The 24600-nt window shown below is 33.5% G+C and overlaps 2 protein-coding genes across 4 annotated transcripts; one reads left to right on the top strand and one right to left on the bottom strand.

Annotated features, from left to right (window-relative positions):
* The first annotated feature begins 161 nt into the window (after nt 1-161).
* LOC125049961 (synaptic vesicle glycoprotein 2C-like) lies at nt 162-18607 on the top strand. Of its 3 annotated transcripts, none has more exons than XM_047649516.1 (11): nt 162-352; nt 12630-12791; nt 13141-13300; nt 14114-14235; nt 14514-14755; nt 14855-15000; nt 15612-15741; nt 16994-17152; nt 17257-17375; nt 17618-17745; nt 18140-18607. In XM_047649516.1, exons 2-11 carry the CDS (start codon nt 12698-12700, stop codon nt 18169-18171), a joined length of 1332 nt encoding a protein of 443 aa, XP_047505472.1. In that variant the 5' UTR covers nt 162-352; nt 12630-12697; the 3' UTR covers nt 18172-18607. The 3 variants fall into 3 exon arrangements, with proteins under 3 accessions (XP_047505472.1, XP_047505473.1, XP_047505471.1); XM_047649517.1 differs by lacking the exon at nt 162-352 and adding an exon at nt 7572-7615; XM_047649515.1 differs by lacking the exon at nt 162-352 and adding an exon at nt 12125-12239.
* A 1332-nt stretch (nt 18608-19939) lies between these two features.
* Nucleotides 19940-24347, bottom strand: LOC125049938 (organic cation/carnitine transporter 7-like). Its single transcript, XM_047649481.1, has 11 exons — nt 24119-24347; nt 23600-23761; nt 23197-23359; nt 22973-23094; nt 22545-22789; nt 21771-21919; nt 21468-21594; nt 21228-21362; nt 20806-20951; nt 20459-20586; nt 19940-20200 (listed from the first exon to the last, which is right to left on the bottom strand). Exons 1-11 carry the CDS (start codon nt 24165-24167, stop codon nt 20133-20135), a joined length of 1494 nt encoding a protein of 497 aa, XP_047505437.1. The 5' UTR covers nt 24168-24347; the 3' UTR covers nt 19940-20132.
* Between the last annotated feature and the right edge of the window lie 253 nt (nt 24348-24600).

Here is a 24600-nt window from a genome sequence, read left to right as displayed (position 1 = left end):
CATTTCGTGTTATGGTCATTTTAACTGTTCTTCCAGATAGTCAAACAGGTAGGACATCAGCTATTGACAACTGTTTCAAATAAAAAAATTGCTGTATGTGTATCCAGTCAAGGACATAATATATTAAATAACGTTTAATTTATAGGATATGAGCACCGGGACAAACTTGTGACTGAAGTCAAAACTCTGCTACGTGGACTCTCGGACTGGGGTTAACTAAATCGACTAATCTAGGACTAAGATCTGCAGCTGAGTTTCGTCATCGGAAGTCAAGGCAGCATACGAAATTCCAGCCGTATCACCACCACAACTAAGTGTTTTTTAAGACAGTATTAACCAGCTGCCCGCTAAGGTAATTCCGAACCAATTCGACTTAGGGTCCTTCAAGAAAGGAGCGTACCAATTCTTGAAAGATAGGCAACGCACTTGCGAGCCTTCTGGCAATATGAGTGTCCATGGGCGGCGTATCACTTAACATCAGGTGAGCCTCCTGCCAGTTGGCCCTGGCGTTATAGAAAAAATGAGCTCTTGAAATTAATATTTTATTTTGGTAGATAAAACCAAAATGCACAATTATAGATTTTTATAATAATAATAATAATCAATTATTTATCTTTGTGCATAAGTGTTATCATAGACCAAATCGAAAGATATCAGAATTAGTGCGACAAGGAACAATTGGTATAATTTGTTTTAACATTTATATAACCTGTATTAGGAGCAAAAGTTAATTCGATATAATCCTCAGTGTCGGTATATCACAATGTAAAGTGCGCTGCGCGCAGGTCAACTAATTTTCTAATAAAAATTCCGTGAGGGAAGCTGGCAACACCGGGACTGTAATTTATTAATATTGCTATTAAATTAATAATTACGTATTTCAAAATTAGTTTTCCTTCTGATTAGATTGGAAAGTTTCATAAGCTGGAAAACAAATGTACTTTGCTGAGCATAAAACGCGAGAGGCGATTAAATAGTGTTTTTGGACAATGTCTTACAGGCATTAGAATAAATAGAAAATGCTACACTTTGATTATTTTACCGATTAATTCTTTTATTGAAACGACTATCGACTGATAAGCGTAAACGTGAAAAATCACCAATGTTAAGATATATTTGTGTGAATTGAAAGCGTTTTCTGCAATAAAACGGAACAACAAATATATAATCAGATTTATTAGCAGTATTTAGTTATGGGATGAAAAATTAATTAATATCATTTCGATTAATAAGGGATTACTGCTGTCAAAATCGTTGCAGGTCGTTCGGAACATTTAAATAGCAGTTGTGTCTGCTCTGCATTATATATATTTTTATTATTATCCCATCTAGCTTCGAAGAGGAGCTAGTTGAGGTCGGGATTTCCGGCAAAACTAAAAGTCCTATGGAAAAAAGTCAAATCTTGACGTATTGTTTGTAGATAATAAAAAGATATAAAACTTTTGTATTACACAACACAACACATTTTTCACATATCCTCAAAATTTAGTGTGCTTTCAAATATCTACTTTCCGATGGTAAAAATTGTGAATCTTAAAAACTCACCCCTTCCCTTTCCCGACCTCAGATCGCCCGTAAATTATTTTTCCTTTCATTTTTATTATATTCTCCTCCTTCTCCAAAGGTTTTCAACCTACTATTATTTTTTTTGGTTTCAAAAATTATCCACCCTGGTCTAAAAACCAACTTACGTGTCTTAGAAGCTCTTATCGTTTCGTGTTATCAGCAGTCGAGGTCTGAGGTCCGAGGTATTCCAATACGTATTTGTAATTCCAAGACTTGGGGAAAAGTATTTACTACAATTAAACACAAAAAATATCCGGCGGTGATACATACACATTATAGAAGTATTAAAATATATAAATATACTAGAAAGGCACACTTTGAATCTGCTTGACAACGGGTGCTCTTGGTATAATATGTATATATAACTAACGCGATTGGCCTCGTCAAATTTATAGTATTTTGTGGGTACGTGTCTGTATGATATCGGTAATCCTCACTTGATTTGTTAAATCTGATCTCAATTTTTAAGTAAGTAGGTGGCGTAAGGATCGATAACCTGATTTATATAGATAATATTTATCTTAAATTAAAGTCTGGGCAAAGGGTTTATTAGGATTTGGGTACCAAGTTTAGGTCAGCGGTTGAAATATTTCGTTCACCCAAACTTTCAGTTGCGTTAAAGTTAGATTGAATATATTCGTAAAATGTATGCGTTCTGATGCATATTTCAGTTATATGTTGTACTGGATTTCAATTGGAGATAATATGTTTTGACTTATATAATGAATTTAAACATTATTATTATTACTAGACGTTTTAAGTGCTTTTTAGAAATCACGGCAAATTCAAAACCATGTTAAAGAAGTTTATTTTAATGTACATTTATAACCTCATAATCTTTCTTTTTTGATGCTAAAATTATGATTTAGTTTAACTGATAACTGTTGAGTACAAACAATCTTTGTTTGTACACTATATTGGACAGCATTAACGAGTGTCAATTGTCACTCGTTCTGTCCATACAAAATCTGTGGAGTCCGATTAAACTCTGATAGGAAATAAAGCGAGCATTAGACATACAACTGAATGTCGAAATGAAAGTAGCTGAATGTCAATTTTTACAATACCTGCTTTAAGTCTTTTTCAAAGGTATATTATACACGTAATCACGTTATTTATTTATTTGTAGATATTATTATTAGTTTTTAATTCATTGATTAATTAGTTTGTTTATTAGAAATGTTTCATTCTTCACCGTTAGAGGTACATAGTATTGCCATGACGGAAAATTTCTTTAAAAAAAAATAGCAGAGGTCAGAATCTCATGAAAGGTAGCGTAGTCCCATTAAGCGAAAATAAAGTAAATTATACTGATCGGTTTTTAAATACATAGTAAGTAATAAATAAACGTAAAACAGTGATATGATGATTTGTATTCGTAATTTACATATGAAAATGACAACATCAGACTATTCATATATTGTAATGAAATGCAAGTTATAGAGAACACACTTATCCAATATTTTCAATACAATTACAATATTATGCAAAATGAATAAACATTCTTATTGCGCTTCACGAATGACTTCCCAGATTAGAATAACAAAAGAGCATCGTCCATCCAAAGACTAAAACGGCAATAAACAACAAAGGAGGCTCTCACGTCAGTCGATGTTATTATATTTAAATTATATTTGCTATTAAACTCACGCAATAATAAAAAATATTAAATTTACTGGCATTTCATAGGTTCTTCTGGAGCTTCTGCTCTTCAATAGCTGTATTATCAATCGCATAATTTCCTGTTCATTACCATTGCAATGCCCACGCCAGCCTCCATTATGCCTCGGCCACAATAATGGACATTCACGGGAATCTGTAAATGACCATTATCGAATGCTCACAGTTATAGTTTAGTGAAATATGTTTAGGGAACGGATCGTTTCTTATTTGCACGACAATAGTTTGTTTCATAATCAGCAGTTTTAATATTTAGAACTCAAATACATAGATTATATCTACCTCCAGTATACGTCGAATTATATATCGAACAGCAATTGCCTGGTTTTAGCTGGCCATTATGAAATGGGTGGCTAAGATCGATATTGAAAATTTTTCATAGTAATAATCTGTAGAGTAGGTTATTTCATTTCCGTGATAAATAAGAAGGGTTCAACGATTTCCAAAATTTAAATTAAATCTGTTTGGCCGCTTGCTCACAATGATGTTTATTCGTTTTTACAACAAACAACATATTGTGTAGTAAAAATACAATGGATAGTTCCCATTGACAATTTTTACAAGAGACGTTGTCGTTTTGTGTTACGATTTTGTGCGAAAAGAAGGGAAATATCGTTATAATACGCAAGAGGCGCCGCGCGGGCTAAAGCCAAGTAAGTTTAATAAAGCAATGTTGGCCTAGTGGCATAAGCGTGCGACTCACATCCCTAAGGTCGTAGGTTGGAACCCGGGCTGAGCACCAATGGACTTTCTTTCTATGTGCGCAATTTACATGCTCGAACGGTGAAGGAATACCTCGTCAGGAAACCGGCTTTCCTTAGACCAAAAAAGTCGACGGCGTGTATCAGGCAGTAAGCTCTAATCACCTACTTGCCTACAAATAAATTATAATGAAACAGATACAAAAATCTGAGGTCCAGACCAAAAAAGTTTGTAGCGCCACTGATTTATTTTTTTATTTTTAATAACGCGAATTAATCTCAACTTGAATCAGTTGAATTTATTACAAATATACATTTATCTTAGTTAGGTATTTAGACCGCTAAATCTAAGAAATTTGCGGGATACATACAATTTTAGAAACGTTTTTCTAAGGCAGTTTTTGCCGCGCATCACCATTATGTGGAACCAGCTGCCCACTGAAGTATTTCCGAACCAATTCGACTTAGGGTCTTTCAAGAAAAGAGCGTACTAATTCTTGAAAGGCCGGCAACGCACTTGCGAGCCTTCTGGTAATGTGAGTGTCCATGAGCGGTGGTAACACTTAAAATCAACCCTATTACATAAAAACCATTTAAAAATTAAACAAACGAATTCTATTTATCTGAATTTGCTATTATTTCGACGGTAGTGAACTTAGCTATAATATTTACCCAACCCAGCACGCCATTGTTGGGCGGTGTTGCCGTTTTTGACCGTCGTCTAGTATCAATGAGTTTGCAATGGTGTTCAATTTATCGACCAATTTTATCTCAATTTGTACATTATCATTGTACTATAACAAAAATATGCACATTACACCTATACTCTTGCACTATAAAAAAATTCTATAATGATTTATATACGTTGTACTAGCAGCCTCGGCCAAGCGTTGCTGTGGCTAAGGTTTTGTTATATTACATAGTAGTAAACTATTCTTTTTTTTTTTCTTTTTTTTTATAGAACCGGGGGCAAACGGGCAGGAGGCTCACCTGATGTTAAGTGATACCGCCGCCCATGGACACTCTCAATGCCAGAGGCTATTCAAGGGAAACGGTAGGAGAACCCCAGTCATGGAGACCACCATGCTTTTTTGGAGGTTATGCCATTAAATTGTAGCTTATGTGAAACGTTGGTACTTTCAACAGAGCGCCATCTGTTAGAATTGTGACTGTCAAATAATAAACAAATAATTTGCAATAAAATAATATTGCTGGTATAAATTAAGTGTTAGTTATCCTATCTTCTAAGTTAGTTAACCGATTTCAATCAAAATTGCACACCGTGTGCAGTTTGATTGAAATCGGTTAAGTAGTTAAGGAGTCCATAGCGCACAAACAACGTGACGCGTAATTTATATAGATAAGAAAAATGACCATCTCGATATACCATAGAAACCATCTAACAACGACATCTGATGTTAATCATAAGTATTTTGTTTGTATGTCCGATAAGGAAATACAACTGAGAATATTTACACAGTCGCAAATGTCGCAGATTTGGATTCTTTTTATCAGTTATAAAAACCAATGTCAATTTCATCATGATCGATCCACCATTTGACACATCGATTATTCAAATGGGATTATATTTCCTAGTTTTCATAGTTATGACGATTGTAGATTCAATAAAGCAAACAAGTGGTCAAGCGGAATATATATACGGTCGATTGTTAACTGCTTTTAATTTTTACCGACTAAAGTAGGATGAAAAACAATCACTAATTCAAAAGAAACGCGATCTTCTCTGTCAAATATATATTTAAAACATTTTAGTATTGCACTTGACAACCACTGAAGATGTTTCATACAAATATTGTATCTCTCATACTATAAAACATATTTTAAGAAGAAACCCGAATTGCTTAAAAAACAAAGAATAACGTTGGTCACGTTATATAAGGCGTAAAACTTCTTAAAGTAATTATGGATAAGCCGATTTTATGCGCTAAGGCAATTAATTAATCGCTTCTGATCGTCATTAATCTTATTAGGTTATGAGATTAATTTGATTTTTTAAATTTAACACTATTTTGGAATTTTGAGGACATGTCCGTTGTATTATGTTTTACGGTTTTCTGTCTCGAAAAATTGTTCAAAACCTGTAAAAGTTTCTGCCCCAATTATGGTTACGAATACTTTAACAGACAGTGTCAAGGGAATCTCTTAGAGATAAATTCAAGGAAATTAATATCATCATTATCCCTCGCAGTATATTTATGAAAATATTATGTATTGTAATAGTGATAATTTTACTAGAATAGAACATACGCACAATGTTAATACTCGGAACAAACGCAGGCTGCAATTTCCCCGTACTAGACTATCTAAAGCTAGTAATTCTTTTTTGGGAAAAGGGATACTCTTTTTTAATAAAATCCCAGAGGCTCTTTTATCTCTGCCTTTTAATAAATTTAAGAAGTGTATTAAAGAAAAGCTGTGTAAAAAGGCTTACTATAAAGTTAACGATTATCTAGTTGATAAAAGGGCCTGGGACTAGTGCTAGACAGGCTACTTCTAATTAATTTGCGATATTTGTTTTAAAATAAGTGTTGATTGATGATTTGCTCTTTTAAAAGAGTACCGAGAGTTTTTTACGCCGGCTTTTTCTCTCGGCCTACATCCTCTGTCTTCTCTGCCGATGAGTAGGGATGCCTACATATTCAAATTTGATGACGTGGAATAAGTGACATTTATGACATTTTTAGTTTATTATGGAACATAAGATACAGGTATCTTATGTTCCATAATAAACATATTTTATTTTTATTTTAATAAAAGATTTTTTTAGTTTATTATTATTAAATAAACATAAATATTGATAGCTGCAATTATTTGTCTCAGTCGCTTAAAGACTATAGTATACATTAAGTGTGTTGACGCATAGTAAACCTCTAAATCCGAGAGAGGAAGCAGTAAAAAATAATTGTGATGACGGGAGGGTGCGAATCTTGTTCTATCAGGGAAATATCATTATCCTTTTTTATTTTCGCATATTTTATCACAAAGATGAAATTATTCGTTTTTAATATAAGATATTATATCCAACGTTCATTTAATGGAAAGACATCAATCACGTAAGGTCGTAATGACCATGATGACAATATATTGCCATACGCAAGTCGGAAGAGAATACCAATTGAGGTGATAGACTTTTCTAGAATAGACAAACAGATGTCGGTCGGTGAAAAGTTGAATGCCTTCCTGTGAATGTAAGGTTTAGGGATTCCTATTGCGGTTTTGTATATTCAGTGTGTGTTACATGTTTTCCAATTTTTTTCAATAACGATTCATAAGACCTTATATTTTTTGATTAATAGTCTTGAATTGTTGAGGTTTCGGTCTCGGTGTCTTTTCAGAGCAAGCTTTCTAAACAATGTCTTGCCGCAAAACTTGTCTGTTCTAAACTAAGCCCCAAAAAACTATCATCACGTAATTTACATCCCTCGTGTCGTAATCGTGAAATTTTATTTAACTTCGTATATTTTATAAGATAAGAAAAGATTCTATGAATGGGAAGTGCTCATTACAATCAACTACAATGCAGTGCCGTACTTATCACAAAGGTCTATTTATAACTAGAAATGTAGGTCACATGTCCGCGAAATACCCGTACCGTTAACTGGTTATACAACGTGAACGAAATTTAAGAAAACGTATAGCTCACTCAAGTAAGTTTTTTATTGTAGGTCTCTTTTGCTGGCTTTCGGCTTATTAAAAAACGTTAAGCGGAACAGTGTCAATATTTGGCACAAACAATTACAATACGTAACTAGTTCCTTTAAAGGAAATAAAGCTCTTCGACATATTTAAAGCGAAGGTGGATTCAGGTGCCGAGGGAAGCTTTAGAGGTGATTTTAATAATTACGATTTTCTAATTAAGGGGAACTTTTCTAGAAACTGCCCATTCATTTATACTAGTGCAAAAGTATCTCAATTGATATCAATAATATTAGATTTTTGACATTTTCTTATCTTATTCACAAAATGCGTCGAAAATGATTGAGTGAATTTAGATGGATGATTAGAAATTATTCGTTTTGCATATGGTTACCAACGCGTCTGCGCTTTAAAACTAGAAAATAACAAAACAAGGAATGCAAAAGACACATGTTCATGTTTTCTTTTCTGCTTGTCATTGTAAACATACTAATATCCAAAACTACTACTGCTGTGTGCTGAATAACTTACTTTAAAAATGAAATGTATGAATGTTTGGAAATTATTTAATGTTCAAATAGCAACTCTGAAATATTTACAACCCCGCTTAGAATGTGACTCGAATTCAGGTAGAAAATGGTTGATCCTTACTGGGATTGTATATTTTAAAGTTGCTTTTCTTTAAGATACTAAATTTTAATGAGGATTTACGTATCATGATTTTTTCAATATTTTCTTTAATCTCGATTTAAATTTATAACAGAATTTGGTCAAGTTGACAAGTCACATCTTTACTTATAAAGGGTCGCGTCTCTCTGTCGCTAAGAACGAAAGATATAAATATATAGATAGATAGAAAGATATAAAGATATAAAAATGACGTTTTCGTACGGTTTTCAGCAACACAAAGCGTGTTTCTGTGATTTTTGACGAAGGTTTAGACCACATTGTACCTACCACAATGAATTATAATTCATTGTGGTAGGTACAATTATAGTTCAAGAGTTCGTTTAAAATCTTTCCAAAATACACGAACCTCACGCGGTCGAAGCTGCGGGCGGAATCTAGCTATTATAATACATCCATAAGATTTAGAATACACAATGATGTATCATTTACATTTAGATCATGCGAAACTACTTACTGTTTTACACTTTTCTTTATCTTAGGAATGAAAAACACAATTTCCAATGATGTACTTTTTATTGTATATTTGCATAACACGACTTTGCATCCAGACCGAATCTAATCTAATGCCAAAGATCACTTTCATATAATAAGTATCCCCAAATGAACTGGGAAAATCAAAACTGAAATCTGTTATAAGCGATGACTGCTAGCATTTGGTTTGCGGTTCTAGTTATGAACTAAAATATAACAAAACATAACATCATCATTCATTTTTATTTGAGAAGTGTGGGTACCGTACACATCGGCTCCCGTGTAAAAATACAATAAAAATAAAAATAATATAATATGTTAGTCAGTCTGTTCGTTGACTTATGGTTTTTGAAACACGAAACAACTACCACGATGAAATTGATTTAACAATAAATACGTATTCTCTCCTACGTTTGTTGCTGCTTATGACTTAACATGCCGCTCACCAAAACATATTGTTTTTAACTTTATTTTTAACGATTAAACATTTCGTACTTAACTTTAATTTGAGCTTTATACAAAAAAAACAATGGTAACTTAATAAAAGCAAGTTCGTGCGTAGTACACATGTCAAGTGAAACTTCTTTGGCAAACAAATTTTTAACTCTTGGTCATAACAAATCAAATCTAAAACTTTAGATTTCCGAGACTTAGGGGGAGGGAAAAATACAAATGCGTAGCATTGCATGGTCTTCACATAATCTTGTTATGTCTGGACCTCTGAGTTTGTTTCGGCGTTTCTTCTCAGAGTAGTCAGATAGGAAACGTCGAACTCATCTAGTTTTAAAAAAAATATGATTGACGTGTAAAAGTGTTTGTACAAACCTACTTACAGAAAATAAATCATTTATCATTTACAAATAATATATTGTTTTTTAATTTATTTCTTCGATAATAAAAACACGTGGCGTTTTAATTTACAATTCGTCTTATTATTTTTTATACGACCCAGCAAAAAAACCAATCTTCTGGTCATCGTAATTAACACCAGGAATGGTTATAGAATGCGTGAAGGTCTCATCAAGTCTTAACTTGATATAATATGTCAACATGAGGCGGGAGTTTAAACATGATTCTATTATCATGTATCTATATTACCATGATTCCACAAAACTCTATCTTCCTTCCATTCATATGTCGAGCGGGTCTAATGGCATCCCCCCAATTGTGCTGCGTACTTGTACTCCTGAGTTGGCTCCGGTCCTAAAACGGCTTTTGAAGCGCTGGAAGCTCGCTTGAATAGATCCAATCCTTCAGAAAGACCGATCTCCTATCTCTCTGATCCGTCCAACTATCGCCCAATAACTATAACCTTCTTGTTCTCCAATAATGGAAACTATTACTAACGGCCAGCTCCTGAGATATCTAGAAGGCCACCAGCTGATCGTGGTCACTCGGCTGGTGACCTTCTTGTATACCTTACACATAGATGGGCAGAGGCAATTGTTTAAAAAAATGTGCTTTGATAACATTTTCAATTATAGGAATAAGCAATGTCATGAAGTTAACAATGTTTATTTGTTTAATGTCAAATCTAAAGACATATTATGTAAGTTTAAATCAAAATAATTGTAGGTTAAAAAAATTAAATATAAAATATTTTTGAGGTTTTTAAACTTCAAGTCCATTCATGAAATATAAAGAACATTAAATATATATAAAGGCAGCAAACAAAACTAAAAGAGCGGGTTTCGAGAGGAATTGCGCCCCGGCTCGCCCATGAATATTGTAAATAAAAATATTACCGATGTAGCCGGGGCGTATTTCGCGAGACGCGTACACCATTTGTGAAGTACATTATTGTAATTAAAATTTTAGAGATAGAAAAATTCCCTGGACACAATGGCAGTAGAGTAATGTTAATAAAAAAAAATACTAATTTATTTTTGTTAAGGAAAGTTAAATTAAATTTTTCAGAATTCAATATACAACTTAAATAATCATGTTACGTATGTTGGATCAAAGATAATCTTACAATTGCTTAAATCTTAATCTACACGATTTCAAGTGATCAATATTGATTTTTCTTTAATGAAATACTAAATTTTCTGAAAATGACATTGCCATAACTTATTTAATAAATTCGGAAGGAATTTGACTTCAGTTTAGCACTAAACACACCCTTAATGTTAGATTTGTTTCATTAATAATTGTTGTTCAAGTTACTGGATGTGTGGGTCAAAGTACAACAGTATCACATATATACGTAGGTTGTGTTAAAACTTACATTAAGATACTTCACTTAAGGTTATCCTCTTTTAAAGTTTTTATATGTTTTTTGCAGGTTTTTTATTATTTTTATAAACTTTACTATAGGTAGTTAAATTGCACCCTCACTTTTTATAATTTGAAGTGTTAAGTGCGACCATCAGTGGTAGTTAACAAGAATGAGGAAGAGAATGACCAGTCTCGATGATTCCCTCCCAGTCAATTATACCAGCATAACACAATTATTGTTTAGAAGAGATACTAAGCTGAGACCACAAATCTATGTTGAATACAGTTGGACAACTGTAATTTTTTGTATAAAAATTTCATAATTTGTAACATATTTGACTTTTTGTGTCTAAGAAAAGGCGGATTTTCACGATGTTTTTGTAATGAACTTGTCATATTCATTGTTTTTCGTGCTGGCTAAGTTATCATTTAAATTGTTTAACAAAGATGGTAATTTTATGCGGAGAAAGTCGCGGATACCGGCTAGTCATTAATCAAAACCTTAACTTGTCTTATGATAACTTCTCATTTAAAAGAGCCAACACAAATGACGTACTCTCATTTTATTATTATTTAACAAGATAAGAGACAATCAAACATTAGATTTTAAAAGTAGGTTGAAAAAAAAAATCGTATAATACGAGTAGTAATATTCGCGGTACACTATACGTACAGCGTTATGGCACGAAGACCACGAAGAGCCTGATCTTTTCCAACAGATGCTAACTCAGAAGATGTAAAAGGATTGACTTCGTTTGGAATGGCTGGTGAGACAAGATCATTTATTATTATGATATGGATTTATTGTTATAATAGAGAGGGGGCGATGGTTCATGCGTCGTACTCGTGAACGACTGATGCCAGGTTTTCTTGATTTTGTGTATGGCGTAAACTCTATGAAAAAAAAATGGTGATTAAAAAATGTGATGATAAGCTTCTTGGCAATAACAGTGCATTAGAAATAATTTAATCTTATAAAAAACATATGATTGTTATTTCAGAAAATAACAGTCTTATGGACGCGTTTAAAAAACCAGCCAACTACTTCCGCATTAGTAGTATTCATACAAAAGGAAAGATATTTATTTTAAGATATAACAAATGACAATTTTACGGTAGAGATAGTAATGTGTACAAAGTAAATAGTGATTGATGAGAAAAGCGAAGTTTTAGGTATTTTAGTATTATTCAAAATGTCTAACTGTGAAGTGGATAATGAGAAATGTTGGAGTTACGGAGACGCGTTTGAGATAACTGGTAATTTAAATCGAAACACAAATGCAGCTCTTATTACAAAAATAAAGATCTGATTTGACCTATGCGGATTAGTCGTTTGACGTAGGTGAATTTAACATTCAACGTAAATGTTGATACAACAGTCAGTGGGGTTGTATACGAGTATATTAATTAATTCCTCATTGCACCAAAGCACTACTTAGCAAGTACTTAAGACTTTAAAAATGATGGGAGAAACAAACAGAGAAACCGAGGAACGAAATTATTATTCTAATAAATTATTATTTAATATATGAGATAAAAATTGATGTTACGACTTCTTTCATAAAAACATTTTATGACTTATTTTATTAACAAAAATGTTATCTATATTTCAAGCATATATTCCTGTAACTATGTAAACTTTTTCAGGTCATGGCCGATACAACTATAAAGTGCTAGCGGCATGCAGTTTGATATCAGTAGCGGTGGCCTTTGAAATGTTTGGCTTTGCAATCACCGTAGCTGCTGCTACCTGTGATCTGGATCTTACCATCAGCCAGATTGGTCTTCTAGCTAGTTCACCGTTTGCAGGTATCAAGTGTCTATTAAAAGGATTTTTTTACCTCAGATACTACATTAATAGAAAATATATTTGATATTTAGACAGCCATTTGTGACAGACATCATACTTAGATCTTCCAGGAACGTCTGGTTTTCGGACAATTATTATCACCACCGAGTAGAAACAGAAAATCCATTGGTGCACTGCCGAGATATGAATACAAGATCTAAAGCTTGAGATTTCCGAATGTTCCTTATCTTAGCGTATTATAATATAAAAAACCTTTTATTTATATTTTCGAGTTCACAAGAAAATACCTAAGCATACAGATAAGGACGGGGCTTTATGTTATTTATTGTGGTATATATTTTTTCCCAGGCTTACTCTTTGCATACCCATGGGGCTACTATGCTGACACACGAGGAAGGAAAAGCGCCTTGCTGCTCTCCACTTCAATTGGATTTATTTTTGGACTTCTAGGGAGTTTCTCAGTCAATTGGCAGATGATGCTAGCGTTCAAGATTATTGGGTGTAGCTTGTGAGTGTTTTTTTAATATTATCACTGCTGACTGTTATAGTATTTGAGTGTTTAGAGAAATGAGAAGAAAGGTTCATTTCAAAGGTATCACATACCCTTCGCACACCCGCGCTATGTATCCGTATTCTATACGTCTTAAACGCATAGATTTGACTGCATTAACGTTTCAAGGCTCACAACATCTTGTGTAGAGATGTGGGGTCACTCTGCATTTATCATAAAGATTGTTCGAAGGACTTGTTCGGCTTAAGAGTTCGCCTGCTGAGTTCTATCATCAGTCGTCGAGGCAGAATACGAAATTCCACCCGTATAACCTCGACGTCCGTCGTTACACAACTGAGCAGTTTAAGGCAGTTTTAGCCGCGTACCTACCACCCCTAAGTGGAACCTGTTACTCACTGAAGTACTAAGCATTAATTAATAAGTAAGGATCAATTCGACTTAGGCAATATCTACAAGATCGACACGAAAATCCTCCGAGAGAGCATAGATAGTCTCCAGATAAGACGTCTGCCCTGTTTCTATAAAAAAAAATAGAAAGGCGGTGTTTTGGATATTTCCCTTAACTCATGATTAGGTCTAAGGCATACCATGAGTTAAAGATAACGTAAAATATTTCGGCGTCAAATCGTAGTATCAGAAACAATAGTTGAACCATTTATAGCGCCTCTGGTGGTAACTGCAAATATGTATTACTCAATATGACAGACATATTTAGGTATAAATAATGTCATAGATATTTAGCCGGTATTTCAAAGTTTTAATTAGTTACCATGTTAAAACATCAACCTTTATAAACCGTTCTTTTTCCAGCTCTACTGCATCATTCACGCTTACAATGACATACCTCGGAGAGTGTACCAGAGACAGGAATAGAGGACAATATATCTTCATAATGATGAGCATGAATTTAGCAAGTGAAATGTTGTCTTATGGTGCGTAATTAGTATCGTGAAGTAAGTCATATTAGTAGAATATTTAATAAGTGGCGTGAACAACTTGAAACGCGATTACTAATAAAGTGTAGCAATGACTACACATATGTAATAGAAATCTTTTTTATATTTTCGTCTATTTGTCTATATTGGATAAATGTATTATAAAATTTAATTAAGAGGCGTTTATTCTAGATTAGATATATGTTTATTACCCAAACCTAATCCTAGAACCCTAATCCACTAGAAAACCTTTTATTTCTTTGGAATTTTTACAGGTCTAGCCTACATCATTCTACCTTTGACATTTGCGTGCCCCATACCCTTGTTATCTATTACATTCAACTCTTGGCGTCTTTTCTCGATGGTTTTGTGTATGCCACTTGGTTTCGGCGCCATTTTCATGTGGACCCTGCAAGAGAGCCCTAAATTCTTAGCAGACAGAGGAGACGGAGATGAAGCTTTACAGGTCCTGAAGACGATGTTTGTGGCGAATGGGAATAAAGAACACGAATTTCCGGTGAGTTTTAAACGATCCAGTGATTTGTTGTATTCTGTAATAGTATTAGTTGTAAGCGTCTTGTTCAAATCCCTAATAAATTGTAATTTTGTCTTGTAGGTTAAGTCGCTTCAGTCAACGGTCAGCGTCGCCAAAGAAATTTCCTGTTGTGTTACACTTGGGCAACAAATAGGCCAACTGTTTAAGCCACCATTATTGTGGAGGACATTGCAGCTGTTCTATTTATTATCACTTACTTGTTCTATGTAAGTTATTTAGGTATTCACGTTTTTAAATAAGCTGTCTTCTAGTTTTGTCTAACATGCGTATTTTTTGTGTTTTGTAACTTTATGCGCGTCGCCGACGATTACATTAAGTAACCGCCCAATGTTAAATCAGATGAGGAAGGAGCCTCATCGACTGGAGGAAATTTGAAAAATAACTTTCATTAAAAAAAAATATCAAAAATATATTTAACTTATCACATAAGATTTCATATCGATGATACTTAAAAAACTATTGTTCAAATATGCATCCTCATGAGAAACTCGGTCAAATTTTAGTTTTTCCGAACAGGTTTACAAAATATTATAATGTGGCATCGTTGATAAATACCATTTACATAACAATGAGCCTTCAGCAATGGCTCTAGTTTAAATATAACAAATGTTTTCAATTGATTTACCGATATCGCTGAGGATTTAACGGAAAAAGTATGTAATTACCCCTGTAATGGAAAGGAATGTCTTAGATATTTATAAATTATTCCATAATGCCAGAAATCCGATGTTTTAACTACCAGATCGAGATGTGTAGGTGTTATAAATCGTTGCATCTCTCATATCTTTTAGAAAAAGTCATATTTAAAAAATTTCAGAAACAACACTATTGTGATGTGGTTCCCAACGATGCTAGATATTGTTTTCAAATCGTTTTCATCAGATGGAGCGCAGGTTTCATTCTGTGAAAGTATAACGGAGGACTCTGTTTCGCATAGAAACTCTAATGTAAGTATCTTTGTAGGAATCTCTGAATACAATATCCGGATAGTATGGATGTTATGCACAGAAAGCGAATTACTTCAATATGGCATATGAAAGAACTCTTTCTCTCTCCGTTAGGCTTTAGAGCTAATTAAAAGGCTTAATCATAGTCCTTTCGCAAGCTACATTACAAATATATATATATTATTTTATGGTAATGCCCTGGAGTGCAAGCTGCCATGGAAGGAAGAGTCCCTATTTAGGTAAATTGGTGTCTAATTAATAACATTCATTTTTCTGTTTCACGGCACTCTTGCGAGCTGTATACAGAAGCAAAGGAATTGGGTTCTGGTTTTTAGGTCACGAATCAAGTCCGTTACACCTTCAAACTTAAACTCCTAACCTGCCCCCTGGACAACCAGCATTAGGGTTATGAAGAATAGAATAAACATTGGCTTGACATTTGTTTACTCTATGTAATTTGTCCTAACGTATCGAATATAATTATAAAATATAAAACTAAATAATAAAGTATAATAATTGGTAGCCAAATGTTGTTAAAGTCTTGAAACGAATCGTTAGCGTCATATGATAAACTCTATAGTTAGCCAAGCGGCGCTTTTGACAAATTCGACTATTAACTTTCGTATCGTAGTGAATGCCAAAACCTTGCAGACAACGATACAAAATAGAGCCCCTCGCGATCAGCTGTTGGTTATTGTGGGAGAATATAAGTGAAACTTACATTTAAAATAATACATGAATTTAGACTGTTCAAAATCTTATTGTGTTCGTTAAAATAAGTGATGGTATTAAAGTTACGCCCAGTATTCTGATGCTGTCTATGAATTTGAGAAGAGTGTCTTCGAAGAGAGAAGTAGCGGTATTTTAGCGGAAAACAAGCGACCTTGGGTCTTCTTGGAGTTAAAATAGAGAAGTACCTCAGTCCGGGACTCAACGTAGCAGAGTTTGGACACACAAGACACGAGACACAAGTTTTCTCTGGTACTGATCGACGACTGCCTAAGAATGCGTAATTTGATATCGATAATACTACAGCGTCAGCGTTTAACGACCCACAGCTCCTAATATTTTGATATCAAGATGATACCAAATAAAAGTCATTTATGTCAATTAGGTCGCAGCATCATGTGATATGTCATAATATGACCTCTGAATAAATTACTCTAAAACAAACCTTTTTCAATTCAATGCTATACTTGGTGAGATGTAAACGAAACTTTTCAGTTGTATAATATTAACTATAAAATTTCAGGCACCCTGCACTGGAACATTATCTGAAGAAACAATTTTTTCTGGTATTATTGCAAGTTTATTTTTCGTAGTAGTGAACCTTTGTGTTGCGAAATTGGCGACGTGGCGACGCCAGATTTTGATGGGCTCTCTTTTTATTTCTGGAGTCAGTTGTGTTATGGTAAGCGAAGTCTTTAAAGATGCCTGAAGAGGATTTTTCATAGACCACGTATTTTATAGTACACGTATATTGGTTTCCTACTTAATAGATTAAAATGTTTTCAGATAATAGTATTGAGACAGCCCATAGCAAGCATAATATTCTTCACATTGGCTCAAATAACTGCCATCGGGATCGGGAGCATCGCATCTTATTTCGTCGACTTATATCCCACATCCTGCAGGTGCTTTATACAACATTTACTCATAGTAAAGTTTTGTGAGACAACTATGGTCAGCATGGCCAAAAAGATTCTTATGTACATTTAATAGAACCTTATTTTAACATCAGTTTGAGGCTACTTTGTTGTTATTATTGAACTACATGCGATATGATGATATATTTAGATGACAAGATCACGGTTTTTAAATACGTTTAGTAGTTTTTGAGTTCATTTTTTACACCCAGTAAATAATTTTATTTCAGAGGTCTCGCACCAAGCTTGGGCTTCATGTTAGGTCGTTTCGTATCTCTAACGGCTGTGATATTAATCGGAGGAACTATCGTGAACCATTGCAACGCTATTTTCTATACTTCTGCTACGTTGGCTTTTTGTAAGTGTATTTTATTATATGTGCTCAGCTACCTTGTTACTAGTCAATCTAGAATAATTAATTTCACAGCCGTGGATCTAAATTGAAATAACTCTTGTTATCTGTTACTATGGTGAAATTTTTTTTCTATTCATTTACTTGGTCAACGAAGGCAGACTGATATAATTTTTTTACACAATATGTCGTCGATATTCAGATACTACTCGCCGGTTGCAAGATCTTTTGCAAGACCTTTAATGTTTGAGCAAGTGAGCAACAAAAAAAAAATGAATTAATTAATAAGCTAGACTAATAAGTAAATTTAGTGACCCTATTCGGGATTTTCTTCCATAGTCTGTTACTAACATTATGCTTCACAATTATAACGCCTTCAAAAGATATTTATTTATTTCAGCTGGCGCGGCCGTTGCGTTATTACTTCCATAGGCCATTACATATAAGCGAACATGTCTTATGACAAAATTAAAAAATAAAAGTTTTCTTAAAATAAGGTAACTATTGGGATCTCATATTGCTTAGACACTTCTTCCATTGCTATCATCGTTATTCTGGATCTATAAAACAATGGTACATAGGAAGCCATTATAAGAAGAAAAACTAATATATTTATAAGCAATCTACAATCGAACAATAGTTGACTCAGAATTGACAAAGACTCTCTTTTGTCAACTGTCATATTGAGATTGTTATCATTCTGTGCTCAATACTCGCGTCTATTTAAGGTTGTTTAACCTATTTAGTACTCAAAACCTAGAAATTATCGCCACATTCACGTTCTCATGCAAATTCAAATTTAAAATCATTTATCCATTTTGTTAACAAAATGTACACTTATGAACGTCAATAAAGAAATTTGTACGTATTAAATGCTTCTAATTTTACATTTACTGCCAGTTCTCAAATCAAAGGCGTAGAACGGACGTGAAGAACTGGCAATAAACTCTCTGTTAGACGGTTCCATTTGAGGTGACTGGGCTCTGGAGGTAAGGGTCTATTTTAAAACACTGACTTCATAGTTAATATTATATTATATATTACAAACATTACACACTATTACACATTTACAAGAACTTATGTTTATAAAACCCTAGGATATTTCACTGTCCGTGTCTAGAAGAGAAGAAAGTTTCATAACAGAAAACAACCATGTTATAACATTTGAATAAACATTCCGATATTCAAAAACTGTGACAAATGTTGTCTGCCATTACTGACACATTCAAACTCCAACACTCTCCGCCACTCCTTTTAATCGCCAAGTTTTTTGTTTTACAAAATGTTTGTAAGGAGCTGCAACCATTGCACCATTTCTATGCTGACATGACATCTTTAAGTAATTAATAATAAAAAAAAACAAAGATTTGTCCTCTATCAGCTATCTACTCGTGAAAAAAGAGGGTACGAAAACTGTTCTTTGGTCTTCAGCGACTCTCCCTTAGTTAATATAAAAATTAAAAGGTTTTAATCATCTTGTACTATGAAAAAAATGCTACTGCTATTAAAGACAATTAATATTTCAATTTATGATTAGATTTTCGTTCAGTGGTGTATTTATTTTTTTAACAACAAACAAGTTTTTAATTTTACAACATATTTTTTAATAAATGTTTGCACATGTTTATTAAGAAGCAAATGAGCAGGCGGCTACTTTTGCAACGCTGGAGGACTTCTACTGGCAGCTTTTTCCAATAAAAGTTCACTCACTCACTCACATAAGGAAAAGAGTTTATTTCAATATTAAACAAATCTATTATAACATAGACGTTCTATTTGGTTACCATGACATTTTAAGAAACCAATAATTTTTTCACTTATTATAGAAGTATAAGTAACACAAACAAAAAATAAGGTTATGTCTTGCCATGCCCATAGTAACAGACGATCCGAAGTTGTATTGACTTTCACTTTTTTTATTGATCAAGGCAAATAAACGGCAAACGGGCAGGAGGCTCGCAAGTGCGTTGCCGGCCTTTTGAGAATTTGTACTATCTGATCTTAAACGACCCTAAGTCGAATTGGTTCGGAAATAGTTTAGTAGTCATATACACACACAGTGGTGGTGCGCGGCGGTCCGATGATGAAAGTCAGTTAAGTAAATAAAATTATATTTATGAACGTGTTTTCTTATAGTAATCAAATATAGTGTGATACACCTAACTTATCTCAACTTCTTAATAAAAAATATTAACAAAAGATAGCTAACAATAGATGTAATCACAACAATTGTGCAATACACTTTCAACGATTACAATATGACGACAACAAGATATTATTACTGCAATTATTAAAATTTAATAATATGATAAGGTTTATGGATAACTGGTGCGAGATGTCTACAGGTGGAGTTATCTCGTAAAAATTGCTTATTATTACAATACAAGTATTTCTTATATGCTATTTTCTTTCTCTTCACTTTTCTTATCACCCGGCAGGAGTAGACCAGTAAATGCTCCGACTAAAAACAATGAAATGAGTAAAATGGTAATGCTTCTAATAATAGATAATATTTTTAACGCTCAATTTACTTAATATCACTACGGTCCTCTACCGTATAATTTTGATATGCATGTGCGTTATCCTTCAGCGCCGGACTGACGATTGTTGTTGATGTTAATATTTATTTTGGGTCAGGTTAGGTAAAGGCAAGGTAAATCTTTTTATTTAACTGTTACGATCTTATAAGCATTGCCATCGCCTGCAATAGAATACTCACTGAAAGCCAATGCTGGAAAGCAGTAAAAGGCCAGTTCGCAATTATAGGTCAACATACTCTTGACCACATTGATACCAATCACTGACACTCCCCTTCCGATCATCATCGATAGACATATTGCCATTGCCCTGGAAACACACTTATTATTAATTGCTATGAAATTATGTATACAAAAAGGTCATAAGGTAATACATATTAACGGCTTGGGTCAAAAGATCTGTGATACGATTAATATATTTAGGAGCTAAAACCCGCCTTTGCGTTTATCGTAAGTACGTTTAATAACTACTGGATATTAAATTCCTTTATAGTGCAGTTATTCTATACTATGGAACATTAATACTTACTTGACGTACGTTGGAAACATATCAACACTAAAGGTGCAGAGGAAGCCGAAATTAAGTATTCCAACCAAGAAGAGAAGAAACAAAACACTATTCATAGCCCAGTGAGCACTGAAGTTAATGCCCAGGCCGGTCAGACCTGAGATTATCTGAAAATATATTTTTTTTATCAATTTTGATTTACTGCAATTTAGTTTATTATAATTAATCTTATTGAAAAAAATTCGTATGACCCCGTGACAGATGATCACAAATAATGCAAAATCGATATTAAATGATACTTGTGTATTGTCACATCCTATCCCTGATTGATAATTTTTCATCATTACTTGTTACATATATTTTTGTACTAGTGAAAGTATTTTAAAAAGTCGATACTATAATTTCGGATATTACGTTCTTCAAACTCAGAATATTGAAAATACCTGGACGCAAATAAGAAGCCTCTTTTTACCAATATGTTCAATAGTTGCACTGAGGAAGGCGTTCAAACTTCCTAACACGAGAGTCACTATAAATACAGTGAACATCGCCGTACTATTCATTGCACATTCATTACTCTGAAATTGTAAAATAAATAGTTACTTTCTGTGTAGACAAATTTATTTATGAAAAACCATTTGAAATTATTAACGTGCAAGTACTCAAATAGAATGACGAAATACCTGTGCAACAGTGAGATTTTCAGAATACCGAAGTGTTTCGCAAAGGGTAAGGCCATTTTGCCCATTGTTCTTGGTTTGTACAATAGCGTTTGCTACAACTGGTAACCAGACGTAGAATGGATTAATACTAAAACAAAAATAATTTCACATCTCTAGAATTTCATTGTATACGAACATCTCGTATATCCAAACGTCAGACTATACAAGGATTTGCAAATAGGCCAATATAATCACTATATTTTGCTTCTCTAAGAGCATGTGTTTTTACTTAGTTTACAAATCATCTATTTTAATAATACTTACACAAAGTATACGATACTGAATAAAAAGGAGAGAATTAGAGTATTCTTGAGTAACGGCGGCTTTAGCAATGGCGTTGTTTGAGATTTTATAGATGCCCATAAGCTCTTGCTCGGTTCTGAACTCGATTCGTCCAAGAATAAGGAATGTACCTACAAACATTTAAACAACTGAGAATGTTTTGTATGGGATCGTCTATACATTGTATAAATGCATTAAATTTATAACATCTACATCTACTGTGCAATTGGCACTTATCAACGCATCATTGCTTTTCTAAATTTATAGATACAGAGACAAAATATTTCTATATGTTTATTATATGAAATTTATTTAACAGTGATTATTAGAAATATAAGAAACTCCGGAAGCCGAGTTTGTTAAGACTAGGAATTTATTTGAAGCAGTTTTCATTGCAACTGAATAAACGGTTATGTTGTGACGCACTGTTGTACCACATAAAGGTTTTTGTGCATTGAAGCATCGATATATTTCCTACAATTGTAAATGTTATCGAAGACCTATGTACAAATAAATATATTCGCTTGACAATAGTCGCCGTTGCCCTCGAAATTCCTGAAAAAAACGTAATAACTGATAAATTTAATACTTAAATTATTTTGTTAGAAGCCAGCCATTATTAGATTGAATTAGAGACCGAACTTAAAAATGTACGAGTATTGCAACGTTTTACGTTTCATACATCGCAATAGTCATTAACTGAAATTAATATAAAATTAAGTTTAAGCTTTCGCGCATTTAATTTATATTTTATACCTGATATTCCTCTCTTCCTTTGCCAGTATTTATGTTAAACATTCTTCTTAACACATCTAAAGCTTTCTCTTCCTCTCCCACACTTAAAAGAAACTTTGGTGTCTCATATGTAAGGTAAGTGGCAAATGCGGCAATGGCAGCTGGTGTCGTGGTCAAGAAGTTTAGAAGACGCCAGGGAACCAGGTTTATATCCAGAATTGGCACGTGATATGAAAACTTTAGGTTGGATATTGGTATCGATAGTACTGAAAGCGATAATTAGACTTTGATCTTTGGGTTTGTAAGTTGATCAGGCATTTTGTGTTCAGCCAGCTATTAAATGGATAAACAGTTTAATAGCTCTTTGAAATTTATTATGCATATATAATATAATAAAAAATAATCTTTACTCTTTATGTTATGTAGATAAATAAAAAAAATGTACTTACTTCCTAGCAAACCAAATGACGTTGTAAATACTGTCCCAATCATAGCCACTATTATTGCTCTCTTATGCGCAGGAGTAAATTCACCGAGTATTGTCAATCCTAAAGGATAAGTGCCAGCTAAGCTAAAATAAATAAAAAAACCAAAATATTATTTACGAAATGTACAAGATCTTGTTGTGAGAAAAATATTCTGCTTTGTTTTTATTTAAATTAAAAATACTTACGCAGTAGAAGAAATGAATTTAAATATAAACAAACATATCCAGTTTGGTGAAAAACAGGCCAGAGTGCTAGAAGAGAATGAGAGTAAGAGCGACAGAATAACTATTTTCCGTCTGCCTCTCGTATCAGCCAGGTACCCCCAAAAATTCGATGTTAATATAATACCTGAAAGTATTCAACGAGTATTCGATTAAGATAGATCGAAGAAGATAATTACAAAATATCCACAATGGTGTATTAGTTTCAGTGATATTACTCAATATGGTAGAATTCGAATCCATAGTTTTGCAATTGTTTTATGCCAGTACATTTACATAGTGTCTGGATGCGATCACTGTTTGTGATGGTTGTACTGATATGATAGTTTGATACGCCTTTTAGAAGCCAGTATTATTCATTACTCACCGGCCATGGGTGTACTAGCAATCAACCCCTGTTGATAAACTGTAGTCTGCAAGTCACAGGCACTTGTTGGTACGACATAGGAAACGGAATAAATCTCAAACACAACACTAAGTATCACTAAAACATTCACCAGTAATGTTACGTAGTTGAATTTGCCGAATCCTGAAACAAAGTAATTTTAGGGCTTGCGTCGATGTTTGATGATGTAGAGGCCAAAAGAAGTAAGTACGTAATTTTAGTTTTTGACCTATACAGCCAGTCTAAGCTAAGGTCGCTTCGGGATATTATTGATTTGCGCGCACATAACACTTGTTCGTACGATTCGATGTGTTCCGGCACAGAAGGCTGATGTATGTGGTACTCTATGAAAGAAAATGATTAAAGAAACAGTTATGGTACATTTAAGAATTTACAGACCGATACGGTAATATTTAAGATTTTTCATTAATTAATATTTGTGAATCAAGATCATTACTTGATCGTGAATACTATATTATTTACAACACATTTCTTACTCACCGGTTAAATTTAACGCTTCCTCAAACGGTACTTTCCTTGATGTATCCATTTTTACGCAGCTGAAGTAACCAGTGTATAACTTTATCAAGACATCAAAATCCGTAACAAAATAAACTAAATTGTGGAATTTGGGTACAATTAACGCACAATTCACTAAACAGAGTAAACAATGACTGTGCTATATAATTACAATTCATCTCTTTTATATAATTAATGTTATCTTTGTCATACGTAGGAAATGAAAATCACAATGATCTATATGATTGTAAAATGTCTCGTATAATTCAGTTGATGAGACCCAGTTGAGATAAGAATGTTGTTTAAATATAACAATCGTATTTGTACTCATATTATGCCAGATTAACGTTTAATAAAAAGAGAGCAACAGCGGTAGTATTTAAATTAAGTTGAACAAACGTTGTTTGCGTTTTTGAATTCTGGAGCACAAGGAAGTTTGGTGTCAATGGCATTGGTGGAGAGGT

This window comes from Pieris napi, chromosome 5 (genome assembly GCF_905475465.1).
Source record: "Pieris napi chromosome 5, ilPieNapi1.2, whole genome shotgun sequence".
Taxonomy (NCBI): Eukaryota; Metazoa; Arthropoda; class Insecta; order Lepidoptera; family Pieridae; genus Pieris; species Pieris napi.
The sequence above is the reverse complement of the archived record's forward strand: the minus strand, read 5'-3'. Positions and strand labels throughout refer to the sequence as shown.

What these genes read in the sequence shown, in the direction of transcription:
- LOC125049961 (XM_047649515.1), top strand. Translation starts at nt 12,176, where the DNA reads ATGTCTAACTGTGAAGTGGATAATGAGAAATGTTGGAGTTACGGAGAC. An exon ending in AAGTGAAATGTTGTCTTATG is followed by an intron (nt 14,236 to 14,513) that starts GTGCGTAATTAG and finishes GAATTTTTACAG; the next exon opens with GTCTAGCCTACATCATTCTA. An exon ending in CTGGAGTCAGTTGTGTTATG is followed by an intron (nt 17,153 to 17,256) that starts GTAAGCGAAGTC and finishes AAATGTTTTCAG; the next exon opens with ATAATAGTATTGAGACAGCC.
- LOC125049938 (XM_047649481.1), bottom strand. Translation starts at nt 24,167, where the DNA reads ATGGATACATCAAGGAAAGTACCGTTTGAGGAAGCGTTAAATTTAACC. An exon ending in GGAAGCGTTAAATTTAACCG is followed by an intron (nt 23,762 to 24,118) that starts GTGAGTAAGAAA and finishes ACTTTGTTTCAG; the next exon opens with GATTCGGCAAATTCAACTAC. An exon ending in AAAATCTCACTGTTGCACAG is followed by an intron (nt 21,363 to 21,467) that starts GTATTTCGTCAT and finishes TTACAATTTCAG; the next exon opens with AGTAATGAATGTGCAATGAA.